The sequence below is a fragment of the Akebia trifoliata genome, chromosome 3 (assembly GCF_017979445.1).
Source record: "Akebia trifoliata isolate Shusen 1 chromosome 3, ASM1797944v1, whole genome shotgun sequence".
NCBI lineage: Eukaryota > Viridiplantae > Streptophyta > Magnoliopsida > Ranunculales > Lardizabalaceae > Akebia > Akebia trifoliata.
The window spans coordinates 3,230,528-3,248,962 of NC_141377.1; the positions used below are offsets into that span (position 1 = coordinate 3,230,528).

Consider the following 18,435-nt stretch of genomic DNA (forward strand, 5'->3'; position numbering starts at 1 on the left):
AAACTGTTTAGGGATTTTATATATCTTACCAAGTAGAAGGTCCCAAACTTTCACCAATAGGTGGGCCATGACCTAAGGGTAAAATCATCAAAATACCCTTTTAGTCATTTTGGGTCAAATTGAGCTCTTGAGAAATCTGGTGATTAAACGGTTTGAGGATTTAGTAGATCTTGCCTATATGAAATCCCCAAATAATTACCAAGGGTGGGTGATGGTGTAAGGGTGGTCAAATTATCAAAATGCCCTTTATGATCATTTTTGACTTCCAAAAGTTCCAATGAATGAATGGGTCGAGGAATAAGATTTCCTTACCAATATGAGTCGACCTAACAATCATCTAGGTGTTGGAGAATGGTTTAGATGGTCTCATTACTTTTTAGGTTTTGTGCACGTGCATATGGAGCGTTTTGTTGGTGTGCTCGAGATTGGATTTTATCGGAGTCTTCACATGCCTTCAAATGTAAATTGATCCGACACTCAACTTAAGTCTCGGGATTGACAAAATATGGAACTAACAATAATCAATATTTTTTCTTATCATAATATAAATGATTTATATATAGGACTTAATATTTCTTTAGCATCTTCAATCTAACTATATATATTTATATATTTGGTTGCATTTGCATATTGTTATCTTAATCTGTTTTACTAAATTGTCTTACTGTGGTGCTTATAAATTTACAGTATCAGAATGGAACATGCACTGTAAATGATCTTTTTTGACACAAAATTGTGGAGTAGATGCATGAGTTATATTGTGATGCAAGAAGGATAAGGTTAATAATTTTCAAAATGCCTGTTAAATTCGGGATAGCTTAGGGCTTGAGAGCATGTGGCTTGGCCTAGGCCAAAATAATATCTTTAAATATAATAATGTTTTTTACATATAAAAATACTTATATAATAGATGTACAAGATAATAAGAAAACAAAATATTTACATAGGCATAAATATGTATCTTAAATGATGACATAGAGCTAAGAACTATAGTTTATGGGTCTTTACAATATGATTGTAAAAAAAAAAAAAAAATGAAGCTATGTATGGACGTGTTCAGGGGATATCTAAAACTGACAACTATTTTTACACAACCACCTGGATGATGTCCATTTTTTCAATATTTTCTACAATACCGCCAGATGTCGTTGGATCTTGTAAAATGGACGGTATCCGAGCAATGTAAAAAATAGTTGTCAGTTGTCACTTGTAGATATCCCTTGGATGCAACCCTACATAGCCTGGACAGGATTTGAAAATCAGGGCCCTATCCCTTCTTTTTTCAGTCTCTAATGTTAGTTGTGAGCCAATTTTTTTTTACACGAGACATTTTCAAGTCAATCATTAGGAATTTACCCTTCTTTCAACACCTTTTAACACATTTCAGGGCATTCCAATTTCTCCCTTCCCTCTCATGGATGGCCTTCAAATTTTCAGGCAACAAGATCATTGTTGGGGTGATGCAGATATGGATGTGTAGATGGGCTCTGCAATCCAATTACAATCGCTTAAACCTACCGGTAGGTCATGAGATGAGCTTTGAGAATATCTTTCCTAATTTTTTCCATTATATCCCTCAAACAATTAGTGAAACTATTATTAGGGGTGGCAATGGGTCCGGTCGTGTTGAGTTAAGGGTATCATGAAAATTTACCAAACCCAAACCTGACCCATTTCATAATCGTGTTAAAAACTTAAACCCAAACCCAACCAATTTATAAATAGGTATACCTGACCCGACCCATATGTAACCTATTTAATAAAATTCTGATCTTTATTAAAAAAAAGAAGTTCCACTTCCACCACCAAAACTAAAATACCATTGTGAAAAATAAAGCCACACAACTGTATATACATATCTATGAGCATAAATTAAGTATCACAAAGCATAAATTAAATTGTATCACCAAAATTGGGTAATTTAAAAAATTCTTAAATAATTGTTGATGTATTTAAAACTAAACCTTAATGATAGAATAACAAAATGTGTAAAAATGGGTTAAGTGGTTTGACGCCCCTAACCTAAACCTGACCCATTTAATAATCGTGTTAGATGAGTTAACACTATTATGATCCAAAACCAATTAGGCTTGATCCAAATCCACTAATTCCGTGTCATTTTTGAGTTGTAATTTTGGGTCGTGTTAAAATTGCTACCCCTTACTATCATGTCTACAAGACAAAAATAAAATCACGCAGTACTTCATTTTGGAACCATACAATTGGTGACGACATAGTTGCTGGGAATTTGAGACTTTAGGATTCTTTTCTGTGTGGCTGAGACTAGTTCTGAACCTACCACACAATCAGGGTTCAAAACGCTACACTAACTCATGGTTTCCAAACTCGGTTTGACGTCTCGTCTCGTCCATGAACATGACCAAGTTGACTCATCTGGAACAAGACAAATAATTTAATTCGATTTATTTATATGAAAATACTTTAAAAAATTTTTTTATAGAAAATAAGGTAGATTAGAAGATATTTTTAATCATAAAATCATGTATATTGGTATAATAAATATTTAAATTTTAAAAAATTAATTATGTTAATCAAAATATACAAAATCCCAGATGACTCAGCCAAGATTTTCAAAATATCGTCTCTGAGTCATCTCCTTTATCTTGCGAGATGGTGTGAAGTCTGAGACAACATGTAAATCTTGCTCATTGCTAAGCGATACTGAGATGACTCAGGCGAGTCATCTCGGTCTCTAACAATATTTAAAACCATGGTTGGGACCAAATGTTTTACATCATCCAATTGGACCACTTTAGTAATTGGATCCATTGAAAATATATCCCAGATTCAGAGTCCACAGTACCTTTATTGTAAATATTTACCCATAATTAAGTGATCTTTCAATCTCAATTTTTTTTCTCCAACCTCTCTAGTTATTCTCTAATATTCTTCCTTGAGATGTATAAATTTTTTTTTTCTTATTCTCATTTTAAACTTATAAGAGTTGATCATAAATTCTTCTAAGAAGAGTGCTAGCCCTAAGCCGCAACATGACCGTATGTCACTGATTAACTGTTTGAAAATTGGTATTTTAATTGTTTTGACCCTCTCGTTTTCTAATAGTTTAGTACTTCATATTTTCAAAATGATGGTATGCCCCTTGACCTTAGTTTTCTCTCTAATGAACAATATCTAGAGGCCATTGTTTTTATTCCCAAAACAAGTCCATCTAGAATCTCTTGAATAAGATGGCGACAATGTTGTGATGATGATGATCAATCATAACATGTAATTGATGATGATGTGATGATCACGGTGACAATGATGATGATGGCCTTAGTGATCAGAGCTGGAGTAGTTGTTAAGTTCAAAAGTATCTTAGGGTGTTAAGTGCCTCCAAAGTGTTATATAAATAATATACTCAAATATCAATTTTATTCAATAAATTTCGTATTGAAAATTACAATCATGGGTTCAATATTCATAGTTATTATGTTTTCACTTGCCCCATGTTTGTAGAGTGGATGTATTATTTTGCTATACTTAGAGAACTTGACTAGTATCACCAATTTTAGTATGTTATCTTCTCACCCTAGTTAGTTATAACAACACAATATTAATTAATATTATTATCTATTAGTAATTTATAATTAATATAAGTTTTAATGATTGAAGTTTCTTCTACTTGGAAGATTTTAGATTAATTCTATAGGTATTGTAATATTTTAAATTGTTCCTAAATTATTGGTGTTTTCTAGTTGAATAATTCATTAATAGATCATTGCAATGTTTGTTTTTAGGGTATACATGATTAATAATTGTGTAAGAAATAAAAATTATTTAATATAACATAGATAAAATGAGAATCTTCACGAAGAGTCGTTTTGAAAAATTTAGGGAGTGGGTTCCTCATATTTTGAGAGCGGGGATTGATGAAGGATTCGCTCCCAAAACGCTAGAACGTGGATTGAGAGTAGGAGACATAAGCACCAAAATGAGGATTGTTTCAAATATTAACAAAAAGTTAGAAGTGTGTAATCGTCCTTAGTAGGAACATGGGTTAACATTCTTCATTCTTCTAATACCAACTTTATTCTCTAAATCTTTATCTACGATTCATAATTGTGTGCGACGAATGCCCGAAGCAAACCTGAACTTCCACTAGAACTAGGTTATACCACATTATGTCATCCATGGAAAAAAGTCTTGGCATGAATTGAATCAAAGAAAAATTACTTAAAAGGACCTTGGCGGAGAGAGTTCTTTTTAATAATTAGTACCTAAGTTTTAGGGCATCTCTTAATAGTCCATTTAGTAAAATTTTTCTTTGTAATCAAATCCCTGAAGCCCATTTCCTACATTGCTCACGATTGAATGTCCTAACCGTTTGAACTTGCATTTTCATCCAAAAAAATTTGATTTTTGACAGCCCAATCTAGTTTCGAAGAATCCATTTCATTGAAAAGAATTTAAGAAGAAGAACCAAAATCATCTAAGATAAGTTGTTGCCTCAAGTTTTAACTAGATCTTTTAATTTATTTTTAGTCGAAAAACCAAAATGAGTGGGTTTGCTAATATTGAGTTAATCACTTTTTATTGTCTTCTTCTACATATTTTTAAAAATTGTTGAACTCAACAAATAAAAAAAAAATATATAAAAAAAGTGGTAGTTTGACAATAAACAAAAGTGGTGAGCTCACCAATAATGAGGAACAATTAAGAATTTAAAAAAAGTTCACTAAATAGGCTGTCAAGCTACCGTCCAAATCGTAGGGACTATTTAGAAAGAAATTCCATGTCAATTTATGCTAGGACTTAGGAGTTTGCCATAAGTGTTGGAGTGATCTCAGGCTGAAATTTCATATCGCCCTTCTTGACTTGAAAGTGGATAGGAACTATGAATGAATTTTGTATCTCGATAAAAAGCATCTATGGTTCGGGTGGAGTCAGGATTTGCTCATGTGGGGGGCAATCAAGAGTAGAAAAATACTTGTGGAGACAATTAAGAGTGAAAAAAATAGTTGCGGGACAACTAAGCGTGGAAAAAATAAATAAATTGTGGGGGTGATAGTGACAGATTTCTTTATCCACCACTAAAATCTGTTGCAATAGCACATTAATTCATAAACATTGAAAATTCCCATACACTTCCATGTCAAAGAAGTGCAATATGAGGTTCGTTCTAGCCAACGGTCACATCAACGAAACTCTCTTTTGCCCAACTTTTCTTTCTCACTGCGTGGCATTGACGAGTCCTGGAAGACTTAAAGCTGTCCAAATGTAGGCTACTTTTTCAATAGTGCAAATCAAATCATGACTCTTTATAGAGAAAGATATATTACAAGGAAAAATCATGGAAGGTGCTGGAGTGACCTCAAGATTGTATAAGAACCAAATATGCTTTTTCAATCGACTTTCATGTGGATGTATGATGTGAGGTGTACAATCTTAGAGGTAACTTCAACATTATTCTATATTTATAGGCCTTGAAAAGGTAATTACAATATATTTTTTTTTTGATAACGAAAGGTATCCGGGCCAGCTTGCGCTTACCAGATTAGTCCTTGCGCCCCGCACTCAGGCTATACCCCACTACGTGGAGCGATGCGTGGCCACCAAAATTATTTATGGGTAGTGGGATTTGAACTTTAGACCATAGAAAGAACAGATTCCTTGACCCCAAATTATTACCATAACGTGTGAATTGATGTCAATTTTAATGTTACTTGAGCATTGTACTTATTACCATTAGACTTCACAAAACATAACACTTGAGTGGATGACAACCACCACACAAAAGAACAAAAGTATTGGTAGCGCCGAATGAAACGTATATGACCCACCAACACCAACTTTTAACCAAAACTAGAATCGTTTTAGTGACTTAGAACACTTTACTCTCATGAGTCATGATTGGCCTTCTTGGCCTTCTCTATAAATGAGAGGGTTTTCATTGTTCTTTGCTCAAAGGAGTGAGTATTACTAGTAGTAGTGCTTGTGTTGGTGCAATGGAATTTGGAAAAAATTTGAGTTTTTGGTGTTTGGCATTATGGATTTGGAGTATAGGAGAGATGCTGGTGGTGATGGGTTCAAAATCGTGTAATTTTCCGGCAATATACAATTTTGGCGATTCGAATTCAGATACTGGTGGTATATCGGCTGTATTTCTTCCCGTTCCTCCTCCCAACGGTGAGACATTCTTTCGTAGGCCTTCGGGAAGGGCAAGTGATGGACGTCTCATCGTAGACTTCATGGGTAATAAATAATACGCATTCCTTCTAATTCAGCATAGTTTATATATGTATGTGTCCTTAGGTTCGACTATATCATGTCACGTTGTCTCTTGTGACACAAGACGTGTACATATTTCATTATGGTTGCACTAAGAAAATATTTTTTTGAAAAAAATTTCAACCAAAATGCACCATCCTAGTGGCGAAAGAATTGTGTTTTTTTAAAACATAATTTGCAATAAAAATGGTGGAATTCATTTTCCCAAAAAAAATTCAGATTCTTTCCCAACAACCATGTTTTCGACATGTTCTTAGGTGCAATAAAGAGGGCAGTAATCATATTTTTTAAAGAATTTTTTTTTTGTACAAAATGTTTCAAAAGGTAAAAACAATTTCTTTTGTGGTAATTTTTTTTTTCCAAACAACTATCTTTTTGACATGTTCCAAGGTGCAATCAAAATGGTGGAATTCATTTTCCCAAAAACTACAGATTCTTAAAAAAAATGTTTATAAAGGTAAAAAATAATATTTCTTTTTGAAAAAAAAAAATTTCTAGGAAAAAATATTTTTGTTCTGATGAGGGGTGGGTGTTTGGCAGCTGAGCACTTGGGGTTGTCATACTTGAGTGCATATCTGGATTCAATGGGAGCAAACTTCAGACATGGGGCCAACTTTGCAACAGGAGGATCAACTATTAGGCCTCAGAATGGAACTTTATTTCAGGATGGTATCAGTCCTTTCTCACTTAATATTCAGCTCTGGCAGTTTGCTCAGTTTAAGGCACGCAATGATGGTGAGTCACCCACTAATTTTCATCTTTTATTTATATATATATAAATTTAGATGTTTTACCCAAATGGGCAAGTATTTTGACTTAATTACTGGTACCCCACAAGGCAAACTCAATCGACTTTCTTGGCGTGGTAAATTCAGGAACTGTAGATTTGTGCTCCTCGAGATATATGACTGCACTTTCCCATAAAAATGTATCACAAGGGAACCATGTTTACGGTTCTTAAATTTGTCACATCAGGTAGTCAATTGAGTTTGTCGCGTGGGGTAGTCAGATTATTACGATTCATATATAGATATATATACCGAGGGATCATCTAGAGCATGGACCAAGGTCCACATTGGAACACATGGACTGCCACATTGGTCCAAATGACAACTCAGCCTCTAGTTTGTCGTCTGGATTGGACTAGAAAGAACAAAAACCTCAAAAAAAAAAAGCATTTTGTGACGTTGGATCTTGATTTTAAAAATGGAACGTCATTGAACTTTTAGATTTGAAATTTAAATGCAAAAGTGAAAAAATCTTTTTTTCAATTCTATTTATTTGAGAATTCATAAAAATTTATATTATACATACATGTGACACCCGATAGTGTATTTGAGCATTGTGTTGACATGTGGTCGATAGAGATGGATGGTCCTTCATACATATAGATATATGGGGTTAGGATACCTTGACTTCTAAGAATGACTCACAAAAAAAAAACACATGATCCCAACCCTTTAAACACAAAATCCAAATAGTTGAAATTTATCCTTAAGATAAATATTTTCGAGATTTGTGTTATAAAGATGTTAATAACTCTCAACCATTGGATCTTGTGTTTAAAGGGTTGGGATTAGTACTCTTTATCTTCTAACTCTACTTTAACGAAGCAGTTGCATGCGCTCAACTTGAATGTTTGATTCTGTGTGACATAAGTTGGTTGGTTTATGTCCATCAGCAGCAATCACCACAATTTGTAAAACCCTTCCGGATCCCAAAGAGTTCTCCAAGGCCCTTTACGCCATCGATATTGGACAGAACGATCTCTCAGCTGGTTTACGAAAGATGCCTTCTAATACACAAGTCCTAGCATCCATCCCAGACATACTTGATCAGCTCTCAGCAGCCGTACAAGTAAATATATCACATATAAAGCACCTCTAAGTGGGACCCATTCAATTGTGGATCAATTGGACAATTTTGGGTTTTGTTAACATGTGCCCTAAGGGCACACACATTAAGATGCATTAAATACACCTCCAACTTGATTTTTCTATCAAAAATACCCTCAAGTGCTTGTTTTGAATGTGTATTTAATGCATCTTAACATATGCCTTAAGGGCACACATTAACAAAACCCAAAGAAAATTCTTGCTCACAGGAAAACCTAGGATTTTACAGACTTCCGGATCTACCTGAGGGCGTCCTCAATACACAAAACCAACCCATATTAGGTTTTGTGTGATTAATCAACTGCGATTCTGTGAAATTCTGGATTGACTTTCTTAGAAATAAAAATTCTCTTTAAATATTTAGTAGGGAAATCCCTTACATGCTAATAATCTTTTTTAATAAACAAGTACTCTTACTTGCATTTATTAATATTTATTTAAAATTATAATAAATGTTGCAGACACTTTACAAAAAAGGGGGGAGGACATTTTGGATATATAACACAGGACCCATAGGTTGCTTGCCTATGTCCACTTTTTATTTCAGTGGGGACCCAGATTTGCTAGACCAGTATGGCTGCCTCAAGTCTCATAACGACGTAGCCGTGGAGTTCAATAGGCAATTGAAGGAACGTGTGATTCTACTAAGGGCACAACTCAAACATGCTGCATTGACATATGTTGATGTTTACACCGCGAAATATGGACTAATCAGCAATGCCAGTGATCAAGGTATGTATCATCATCTATGAAATGAGACATTGATATGTCTTTAGAGTGTCTAGCCTCTTTTGAAGCTAATGTTTTCCTTAATTTTAATAATTGGTGCGGTAATAAGAAGTTGGTGTGGCTATGTAAGATCTTTATAATTATCATCAGTTGTATTTTTTTTTTTTTTGGCAGGGTTTGTTGATCCTCTAAAGATCTGTTGTGGTTATCACAAGGATTATGATCACGTATGGTGTGGGCAATCGGCGATCATCAATGGTATCCAAGTTTACGGGGCTTCTTGTAGCGATCCATCGAAGTATATTAGCTGGGATGGCATACACTATACTGAAGCTGCGAATCATTGGATTGCAAAGAACATTTTTACCGGTGCACTTTCAGATCCGCCAATTCCACTCCCCCTTGCATGTCATAAGCAAATAGTGTCAAGGCCTCCCTAACAATGCTTAGGGGAACATGCGATGTTAGGTTTATAAGTAATCGATGGAAGTAGAATGAGAATAAGTGTTACTCAATCAAACTAAGGTAGGTCATCTTCTTGGGAATGAGTGATTGCTCCTTCTTAGTCTTTGACTTCTAACGCATTTTCTATAAAGTTAAGAAGCGTGGTAAGTCGTTTGGGATATGTGAAAGGGAAAGATCGAAAGTTGAACGTAATTATAGTCATTCGCATTAAAAAATATACCATTGATTGTATTGGCTTGGGCAACTCTCCTAAGACATGGACACAACTTGGGCACACCAAGGAGTAATCAATTGCATTTTACATGGATGGAAGGACACGAGAATCAGACGATGTCATAGTTCTTGTTGACAAACATTCACCCCCAAAAGACCAATTTGATGGGAAAGGCATAACTATGAATATAAGAGGGACACGGTCTAAACTAGGACACGATATGTGAGCACGTGATATTCGGGAGCGGAGCCGGATAACACAACACTCAACACTCTTTCTCACCCATAAGAGTGGAAAATTCTCTCAAGGAGACTCGAAGACCTATATGAACCTAACGCTCTGATACCATGTTGTCAATCATTTATCCCAAAAGATCGATCTGATGGAGAAGACACAACTATGAATATAAGAGGGGCACGGGTTGAACTAGGGCAAACTATGTGAGCACATGATACTTGGAAGCGGAGGCGAATAACACAACACTCAACACTCTTTCTCACCCATAAGAGTGGAAAATTCTCTCAAGGAGACTCGAAGACCTATACAAACCTAGCGCTCTAATACCATGTTGACAACTATTTCTCCCAAAAGACTGATTTGATGGGAAAGGCACAACTATGAATATAAAAGGGTCACGGGTCGAACTAGGGCACAATACATGAGCACATGACACCCGGGAGCGGATGCAGATAATACGACACTCAACACTCCCCCTCACCCATAAGGGTGAAAAATTCCATCAAGGAGACTCAAACCCGTGACTTATACGAACCTAACGCTTTAATACAATGTTAATAATCATTTCCCCAAAAATATCGATTTAATGGGAAATGTGTAACTATGAATATAGGAGGGTCACAGGTCGAACTAGGGCACAATAAGTGAGCACGTGACACCCGAAAAAGGAAGCAGATACCATAACATTCAATATAAAGATGAAAACTTCCCTCGAGGAGACTCGAACTGGTGACCTATACAAACTTAGCGCTTTGATATTATGTCGACAACCATTTATCCCAAAAGATTGATCTGATAGTGAAGCTGCAACTATGAATATAAGAGGATCACAGGTCGGTTGATATCCTGTTGTTGTGATCATTATAATGAAAAATATGGAGACAGAGTTCAGGTTAGTTCTGAGCGAAGTTCAATCCTACTTTATGTATGTATGCACCCAATAGCCAATAAAATCAATGAGTTGAGATGGTATTACCTGGGAGTTGGTTAGCTACTACTTTCCATCTTCTTGCATGCCACACAGCAAACTCTTGCACCCAAATGACCCATTAACACTTGCCTCACCTGGTAGAGCCATACATAACAATAATCAAGCTTCAATGGCGATTTCACCTCGTCTGATTAAAAAAAAAACTTCTGAAAACCCTTGAACCTGTTACAAAGCTCATGTTAAATAACACATAGAAATCACCATTACACGACTACAACACAGATGAGGGCCAAACACTAGCAACCCCACTAATCTGTAGATCAGATAGCTAGAATTTTTCAGGAGATTTACCATTGTCACACCAACTGTGTGCAATTTTTTGGTGTGGCATTAGCAGTTCTCAATTTTCAGACTTACCTTTCAAATTTTTTTTTTTTGGCATCTATTAGTTCTAACCTGTCTATAGTCCATTGGATGGTCAGCAAAAGAAGAAAAAAAAAATGTCTGTACCTAGAGTTTTTTTATCCTAGAATTTCATTTTCCATCCATCCAGATTATCTTAGCGACATGAAAACTATTTGCAGAAGCCTCAAGTGCCTTCAAAAGCTTTCAAAAAATGCTTTCTTGCTATCTCCGAAACATCAATATGTTTGAGCTGAACAACATAGGTCTACAAGTCCTGGAGTGCCAAAATCAACTAAGTGAGGCTGGGAGCATGACCACGATATCTGAAATTCAGATATTAGTCGTAGATGCCATAATTATATGCACTCTAAACAATTGAAAAAAAAAAAAAACAACAATTAAGAACTAAAATATAGCTCCTTAGATTGCTTCCATTGAAGCTTGAGAAAATCCATTGAAGCTCATTCTCTCAATCCTGAACTGCTCTTCTAGAAAGAAATTTAAAAAGAACCCTCTTCCCCAAATTTCCTAGGCCCCCACCAAATGTATCAAGACAATCCAAAATCTATTCAATTATCCAACTTGAGCCATAAAGTAGAATGAAAAGTAGCTAAAAAAATGGAAATTCCAATAAATAAAGCCAAATATGCCCTGTAAATGGGAATATATCAGAATATTTTCTCACAGATAACCTCATTATTTTTATGATACAAAACTTAAATAAAATTTGGAAAAAAAACAGACTTCAATGGTGATATGCTTTGGGGAAATTGGTGTCCCTCTTCCAAGAGCCTTGTTGTGGCTCTGAAGCTTTCAAGACAAACACCAACCAAAAAATACATTAGAAGTAACCTTTGGTGATTGCTTCTTCCAATTCTGGGAAATCCCAGGCATCATCTGCTGAATATTGCCCTGAAAAGACAATCGAAATTGCATTAATTTGGTCTAAACAAGTAAAATGACGACTCAAAACTGAATTTTCTGTGTGACTTGTAATTTTGGGATTTTATAGGAACTACTAATTCAAAGCTTTGCCAAAACTTCCAATTGGAAATTACCCTCAGAGTTCCATCATACAACGTTCAAGGAAATATAACGTAAAAAGATCAAAATCTTCTGACAATTAAGGAACAGAGATAAGTTGTTCATTCTCATATCAATGATTATAAATTTAAACAAGATCCTGATTAAATGATACAATAACACTTAAAAATGCTAAAAATAAAAATAATTTGTGATTTTTTGAAAAAATCGTTGATTAAACCACCGATTATCGAGAATTATTGGAAAAAAAAAAAAATTTCAAAAGTTTCGCGACTTTAAAAAAAAAAAAAAAAACGCATATTTTTGTCACTATGATACAAACTTGCAGATTATGTAAACAGATGTCTTTAAAAGAACTAGATATTGAATTTGAGCAACAAATGATTGAAACTTCAGGAACGTATAAGATAGAAGCCTTACCAATTGAATCTCTTCGTAATGCAGTTAAATGAGCACAACTACAAACACAAATGAAGGGTCAAAACTTTTCAACTTAAAAAGATTTAACCATCAAAATCTAAATTCAATAACTTGCTGCATTCATAAATGACATACCTGCCAAGCGCCTTCCCTAAATCTGCACAAAGGGATCGAATATATGTCCCTTTTGAACATGTAACACGGAATATTAAATTTTGTCTGTAAATACAAAACATACAATTAATGCAAGCTAAAGGAAACACACCTAAATGCCTAATGATACAAAAAGAATCACCATGTATTTAAAACAAAGGTTTTTTTAAATTAAACGTGATTCTGTATTTGATAATATGATACGATACAATGACAAAGAAATAAATCCCAGACATAATAGTTTAAGAGAGATGCTATTGACACACCAACTTTTGCTAATGCCACACCAATTCATATGTAAATCATTAAAGATTTGCACACATCTTGGGTGGCATTAGCAATAGTTGGTGTGGCAATAGAAGCTCTCTAGTTTAAATACCAACCTGTCATTTAAACTGCGTTCAATTTCAAATAGAAAAATCGAAACCCGTCTTGGTGAAAGCTCAACAGTTTCTCCTCTCCTAGCTTTGTCATACATCTTTTCACCACCTACCTATCCATGCGAGAAGAAAACCATCAACAACAAAACTATACAGATGCACTCTCTTTTTTTGAAACAAAATACTTCCGATGCTTTTGCAGAATATTATGAGATTTATAAAGAATAATAAGAACATTAACTCGAGATTTTCATAATCAAGAACTCAAAGCCTTGTTTAGGTGTATGACTTGGTCAGTAGTCCAATGCTGAGGCCCATAGAGCACATTTCCAACAAACTCTGTTGTATCACTGCTAAATTTGTATGAAATTTACTATCATTTGTGCTCATATTATTACCTGTGAAGAGATGAAACCATATCAAAACCTCCTAGACAGAGATGATTCAGCTGAGTGTAACCCAACTAGGCCAAAATCCAAGTTCTGCCCACAAGAGACCGATCTGTCACTTCTTGCATGAATTTGAATGTGTTCATTTTCTTGGGATTTTGATGATTATGACTCAATAAGGAAAATACTAATGATTTCTAAGTTTCAGTATATATTTCCTATCTTCTAACGCTCCTGATATTCTTCAGACAAAAACACAAAAAACTATAATAAAAAAAAAATTGAGATTAAAATCTCTTCAGAAAATTTCTGAAATTCATTATTTCTCTTTAATTCTTCATAATCTCCTTCAAAATTGCAAGCTTTGTAATATTCCCATTTCAGGATCAAGGCAATCACAGAAGATTAACAAAAATGCTTACTTTGATTGCAGAGAACATTGGAGGAACTTGCCATATCTCCCCACAAAATGATGCGGCAGTCTTCTTTATGTCTTCGTCTTTGATGTGTTCCCATGGCTCACGCTGAATGACCTACATGGCAAGACGGTGTGTTAAGTAGACATTTTCGAAGTGTACAAACAAACTTGAAAGTAAAATGAACAGTTCTACAATGTCTTAAGAGGGGGAAACCACCCAATAATCAAAGTTAATGAAAAGCTTATATACGCATGATAATTTTAGAAGAAATCATACAAAAAGTTAAATAATATGTAGGCAATGAAATTCCAATTTGTAGGCAGTTGAACTTTGGTGATTAAGCAGGGGCATACCATGCCGATTATCCCAACTTCTGCGTATTTTAATTTCTTAATGTACGCACATCCCTTTTACTATTGTCAATTGTGTATAACTTGCTTGATCAAAGATATATTTATCTGGGACTTTTGAGGTAAATTTACTTCTAACATATAGAGGGACAAATATTGCTTGCTTCCTCAGACTTCATATTTTTCAAGAGTACTTTTCGTCTTCCGATTGTGGGTTATTTGCCAAGCATGCATGTATTTGGTGTATATATAAATAAAGTTGCAATATATATATTTATATTGGGGTGTATTCTTTTATTTTAATGTGTGTATTCCTTGCTGGTTTTTCTTATTTATTTATTTATTTCTGTTAAGTGGTTGTGTGTGTGTGTGCGTGATTTCCTGATAACAATGGATCCGTTGAGCTTGTTGTAACTAATAACTGAAATATGCATGTATGATTTCAACGTGCCATTAATATAATTTGGGCAAGTAAGCATCACGTAGTTCACATCAAAGTTGTCTATCAGCAAGAGATTTTGTGCCCTTGAAGAATTCATAAAAACTCAAGTACTCGAACAATCAAAGTGTTGGTGAGGTTATCTGTTAAACAATGAAGGAAACAACAAGCACGATTTGGAATTAGCAAAAGAAAAATAAGTACATATGGGATGACAAGAGGTGTTTCTTGGAAATAGATCGCACTGAGATATCAAAATATAATGTACATGCACATTTGTTCTCATGATTTTAAAATGTGTCAACTAGCAAAAAATCACACGTGCATCTTATTGTATATTACTTGAAAAAGAGGATGAAGTTTTTTTCTTTTTTCTTTTGGACAAGTATAGAAGGTAGAGTGTTCTTTTGTTAGAACCAGTAAACTGACCGGTGAATCAGCATCCCAAGTTGAAGTAGCCTCCCCTAGCCGGAAAACTCCACTATAACCCTTAACCATACCCTGAAATCTGCCACCAAATACATTGAGAATTTTTACAGAAACTTCAATTTGGGTAAATTCACCTAAGATGTGCTTCAATTCTAACATAAAAAAAGACAAGTGAGCCTATGTGGTAAACTTGTAAGGACCTCATCAAGACAGATCCCACATTGATAAGTTACTAGAGACCTAAATGTAAATGCAAAAAAATTTTAAGTGATTTCCATATACTGTCTCCATCCATCAATAAGAATAGAGTAGAGAAAATTGAAGTAGAGAGCTGCTATTGGCACCCCCACTTTTTACTTATTAGAGCCCAATTAAAAATAAAGAAAATAAGTAAATAATTGAGAATAACTAAAAGTTGGATTCCCATAGCAGTTCTTTCTTCTTTTTTTTTTTTTTTTGCTAGATTTCTATTTTTTAGGTTTAAGATGTTATATGAGCCTAATCATACTTGTAAACAACTACTGCAATTGTTTGAATGAGTGTTATAATGTTTTGCAATGTTATGATAATAGTTTGAGCCAAACTTTTGTACTGTTTGAATGGTGTGTTTTACTCTTTAATTGGGGTGTGACAAATAATTTAAGAAATTAGAATGCAATAAGTAAAAGTTGGAGTGCCAATAGTAGCTCTATTAAACTAAAGCCAAAGCATACCTATCGACAATCTTAGTAGCTTTACCAATACAGACAATCAATAAACCAGTCGCCATAGGATCAAGAGTACCAGCATGCCCAACCTGTAAATAAAACTTTAGTGAGGAGCATTTGCATTGAAAGCCACAATAACACATGTCCAATCTAATACACCACCTTTTGTACTTTGACTAGGCGCCGCAGCTTTCCACAAACAGTAAATGAAGTCCATCCTGCTTTCCAATATAATAGTGATCTTCTAATCAGTTATTATCAACGAGCCTCAATATCTAAATTATACAAAGATGCCAAGCAAATAGACCACCACAACTATTTAAAGATTAAATTATCTTGGGTGGACTTAACATTACTCTTAAACCAAGTAAAGCAACCATAGGATCGGCCACCATTACAGTGTTGTATTATCCCAAACATTGGGTTAGCCAACATGAATCTCATTTTATCTACAAATTTGGATCCATGCGGGCTTTGAACTGCTAATGCAAATCTATAATCATATAAGCTGAGTTAAAAAATGAGACAACAAATCAACAAACATGTCTCAGTATGTAAGCTACAATTAATAAATATTTGTTGGGTAATTTCTGATAAAAGTCTACATTATATTGTGGTGATCTTAACTACAGGTCATGATGCCAAATACATAACCCAAGCAGCGAAATGAGAAATTTACTAAAATGCAATTTAAAACACTAGCTCTTGAGATGAGAAAAAAGGCAACTTCATTAACATGATTGGTTAACAAACTTCTGTTAAATTATGGATCATTCAATTCGCTAGTTCTCAAATTACGATCTCCTTTCATTTCTAAACTTCCAAACCATTTGCATAATCACAAAATTCTATGAATTTTTCCAAAAAATCATAAAATTTGGATAATAAGGGACTAGTTGATTAAATTGGTGAATCGACGAGTTAGTGATTTATTGATTAATTGCTGAAAATGGTAACATTTTTACCCATCAACGTCAAAAAATTATATTCTACAATCTTCAAATCCCAAAAACAAGATAGGATTTTTACAGATGTTGAAGATTATGGGCTTTGAATAATACCCAGATTTTTTACGAAATGTTTCCAAACTTATCCGAATTATAGATTAATCGCCAAATATGGTAACATTTTTGCCCTTCAACCTTAAAATTTTTATCTTCTACAATCTTCAAATCTCAAAAACAGGATAGGACTTTTAGGGAGGTTGAAGATTATGGGCTTTGTGTAACACCCAAACTTTCAGATTTTTTATGGAACTTATCTGAATTAACCAAACTGAATCCCCCCCACCCCAATAATTGCTGAATCCGACTTGGTTACTATGATCATTTGAGCATATATAATCAAGAACTAACCTTTGGGTTTGTTAACCAAGACCACTGTACCAAAGGGACCATCCCATCTTGGTGGAAGCTCAGTTTTCCTAGTTACCATATAAGGCTCTCCAGAATCAACTTCAGCACTCTTGCTTGGGACTTTCTTCAAACACTTAAAGAACTCCTCAACCTTCTTCTCTGAAACATCCTTAACGAAACCTATCTCTCTCTTATCTTTCTCCCTCTTCACCTCATCCTCAAAAAACACCAAACCCTTTTCTTCTCCTTCATCAAAAACCTCACCTTTCCTCTCCCCACTCTCACCCATTTTCTTCTTTGATTCCCCTGGTTCGACAAAAGCCTTATCAAGACATTGATCGGGAAAATACTTCTTCTCTAACTGATAAACCATCTTATAATGCTTCTCCTTCTCCCAAGGATAAGCAAAAGCATCATAGAAGTATAACTCTTCTTCTCTTTTGTGGAGTCTATGAAAATCAACAACTTCTTGCTTCAACTCCACAAATTTCTCTTCTTGGGGTCGATCTTCATCTGAATCTGACCCATACATTCTCTTCCTCCTCTTTCTATAATACTTCCTCTTCGATTTATCCAAATCCCCCAAATTTTCAAACCCAGATTGATTTGGTTCTCTCTCAGAAAGCTTTTTATCGACCCAATCTTCGAGACCCATTTCGGGATTTGGTTCATTGGCTTCATTGGAGTTATTGGGTATCGCTCGATTGGGTTGAGGAGATCTTCGAGGCAGTGATCGACGGAGTGGGGTTCGAACTGGGCGAGAAATTATGAGCTCGTACTGTAGTGGGTATCGAGTTGCAGTGGTGGAGAAGGGGCGCGAAGAGGAGATTGAGAAGGTTTTGTTGAGGAGATTGAGCTTCGAAGAGAGTAGAAAAGAGGTTTTGGGGCGGAAGAAGAGGAGAGAAATGTGAGTTAGAGAGAGAGATTTCGCCATGAAAATGTTCAGAGTTTGAGGTGAAGTCTGAAGAACGCTGGACTCAAAACGGGTCGAAGAGACGAGCATTCTACCATAGTTTTAAACCCGGTATATCACAATCTCATCTCGGCGCTGTCGATGGATCGGGTCCGGATCGAATCGAATTAGATTTGGGACCAATTCAATAAGGATTGGATCCAGAACTGATCCAATCAGCATAGGATCAGACTCTTTTCGGATCGGATATTATGGTTTTGCAATTTTAGGATCAAACTCAGTCCAATAACAATTGGATCGGATCGAAAT

At 35.0% G+C, this 18,435-nt stretch overlaps 2 protein-coding genes across 4 annotated transcripts; one reads left to right on the top strand and one right to left on the bottom strand.

Moving 5' to 3' along the window:
* The first annotated feature begins 5,858 nt into the window (after positions 1 to 5,858).
* On the top strand, positions 5,859 to 9,452 carry LOC147405558 (GDSL-like Lipase/Acylhydrolase superfamily protein). 2 transcript variants are annotated; one of them, XM_086433334.1, is made up of 5 exons: positions 5,859 to 6,216; positions 6,793 to 6,987; positions 7,937 to 8,109; positions 8,609 to 8,879; positions 9,051 to 9,452. In XM_086433334.1, the coding sequence occupies exons 1-5, from the start codon at positions 5,970 to 5,972 to the stop codon at positions 9,314 to 9,316; spliced, it is 1,152 nt and encodes a 383-aa protein (XP_086289460.1). In that variant the 5' UTR covers positions 5,859 to 5,969; the 3' UTR covers positions 9,317 to 9,452. The 2 variants fall into 2 exon arrangements, with proteins under 2 accessions (XP_086289460.1, XP_086289459.1); XM_086433333.1 differs by having other exon boundaries at positions 5,860 to 6,216; positions 7,934 to 8,109.
* A 2,283-nt stretch (positions 9,453 to 11,735) lies between these two features.
* Positions 11,736 to 18,435, bottom strand: LOC147405559 (Pseudouridine synthase family protein). 2 transcript variants are annotated; one of them, XM_086433331.1, is made up of 9 exons: positions 17,214 to 18,432; positions 16,021 to 16,076; positions 15,865 to 15,947; positions 15,152 to 15,230; positions 13,937 to 14,047; positions 13,129 to 13,238; positions 12,728 to 12,811; positions 12,593 to 12,630; positions 11,736 to 12,040 (listed from the first exon to the last, which is right to left on the bottom strand). In XM_086433331.1, exons 1-9 carry the CDS (start codon positions 18,214 to 18,216, stop codon positions 11,970 to 11,972), a joined length of 1,635 nt encoding a protein of 544 aa, XP_086289457.1. In that variant the 5' UTR covers positions 18,217 to 18,432; the 3' UTR covers positions 11,736 to 11,969. The 2 variants fall into 2 exon arrangements, with proteins under 2 accessions (XP_086289457.1, XP_086289458.1); XM_086433332.1 differs by lacking the exons at positions 11,736 to 12,040; positions 12,593 to 12,630; positions 12,728 to 12,811 and adding an exon at positions 13,524 to 13,607 and having other exon boundaries at positions 17,214 to 18,435.

Excerpts from the sequence above, each read along its gene's own strand:
- LOC147405558 (XM_086433333.1), top strand. The coding sequence starts at position 5,970 with ATGGAATTTGGAAAAAATTTGAGTTTTTGGTGTTTGGCATTATGGATT. Across the intron at positions 6,217-6,792 it reads TCTCATCGTAGACTTCATGG|CTGAGCACTTGGGGTTGTCA; the intron begins GTAATAAATAAT and ends GGTGTTTGGCAG. Across the intron at positions 8,110-8,608 it reads AGCTCTCAGCAGCCGTACAA|ACACTTTACAAAAAAGGGGG; the intron begins GTAAATATATCA and ends TAAATGTTGCAG.
- LOC147405559 (XM_086433331.1), bottom strand. The coding sequence starts at position 18,216 with ATGCTCGTCTCTTCGACCCGTTTTGAGTCCAGCGTTCTTCAGACTTCA. Across the intron at positions 16,077-17,213 it reads CTTGGTTAACAAACCCAAAG|GATGGACTTCATTTACTGTT; the intron begins GTTAGTTCTTGA and ends ATTGGAAAGCAG. Across the intron at positions 12,812-13,128 it reads GAACGCAGTTTAAATGACAG|ACAAAATTTAATATTCCGTG; the intron begins GTTGGTATTTAA and ends TTGTATTTACAG.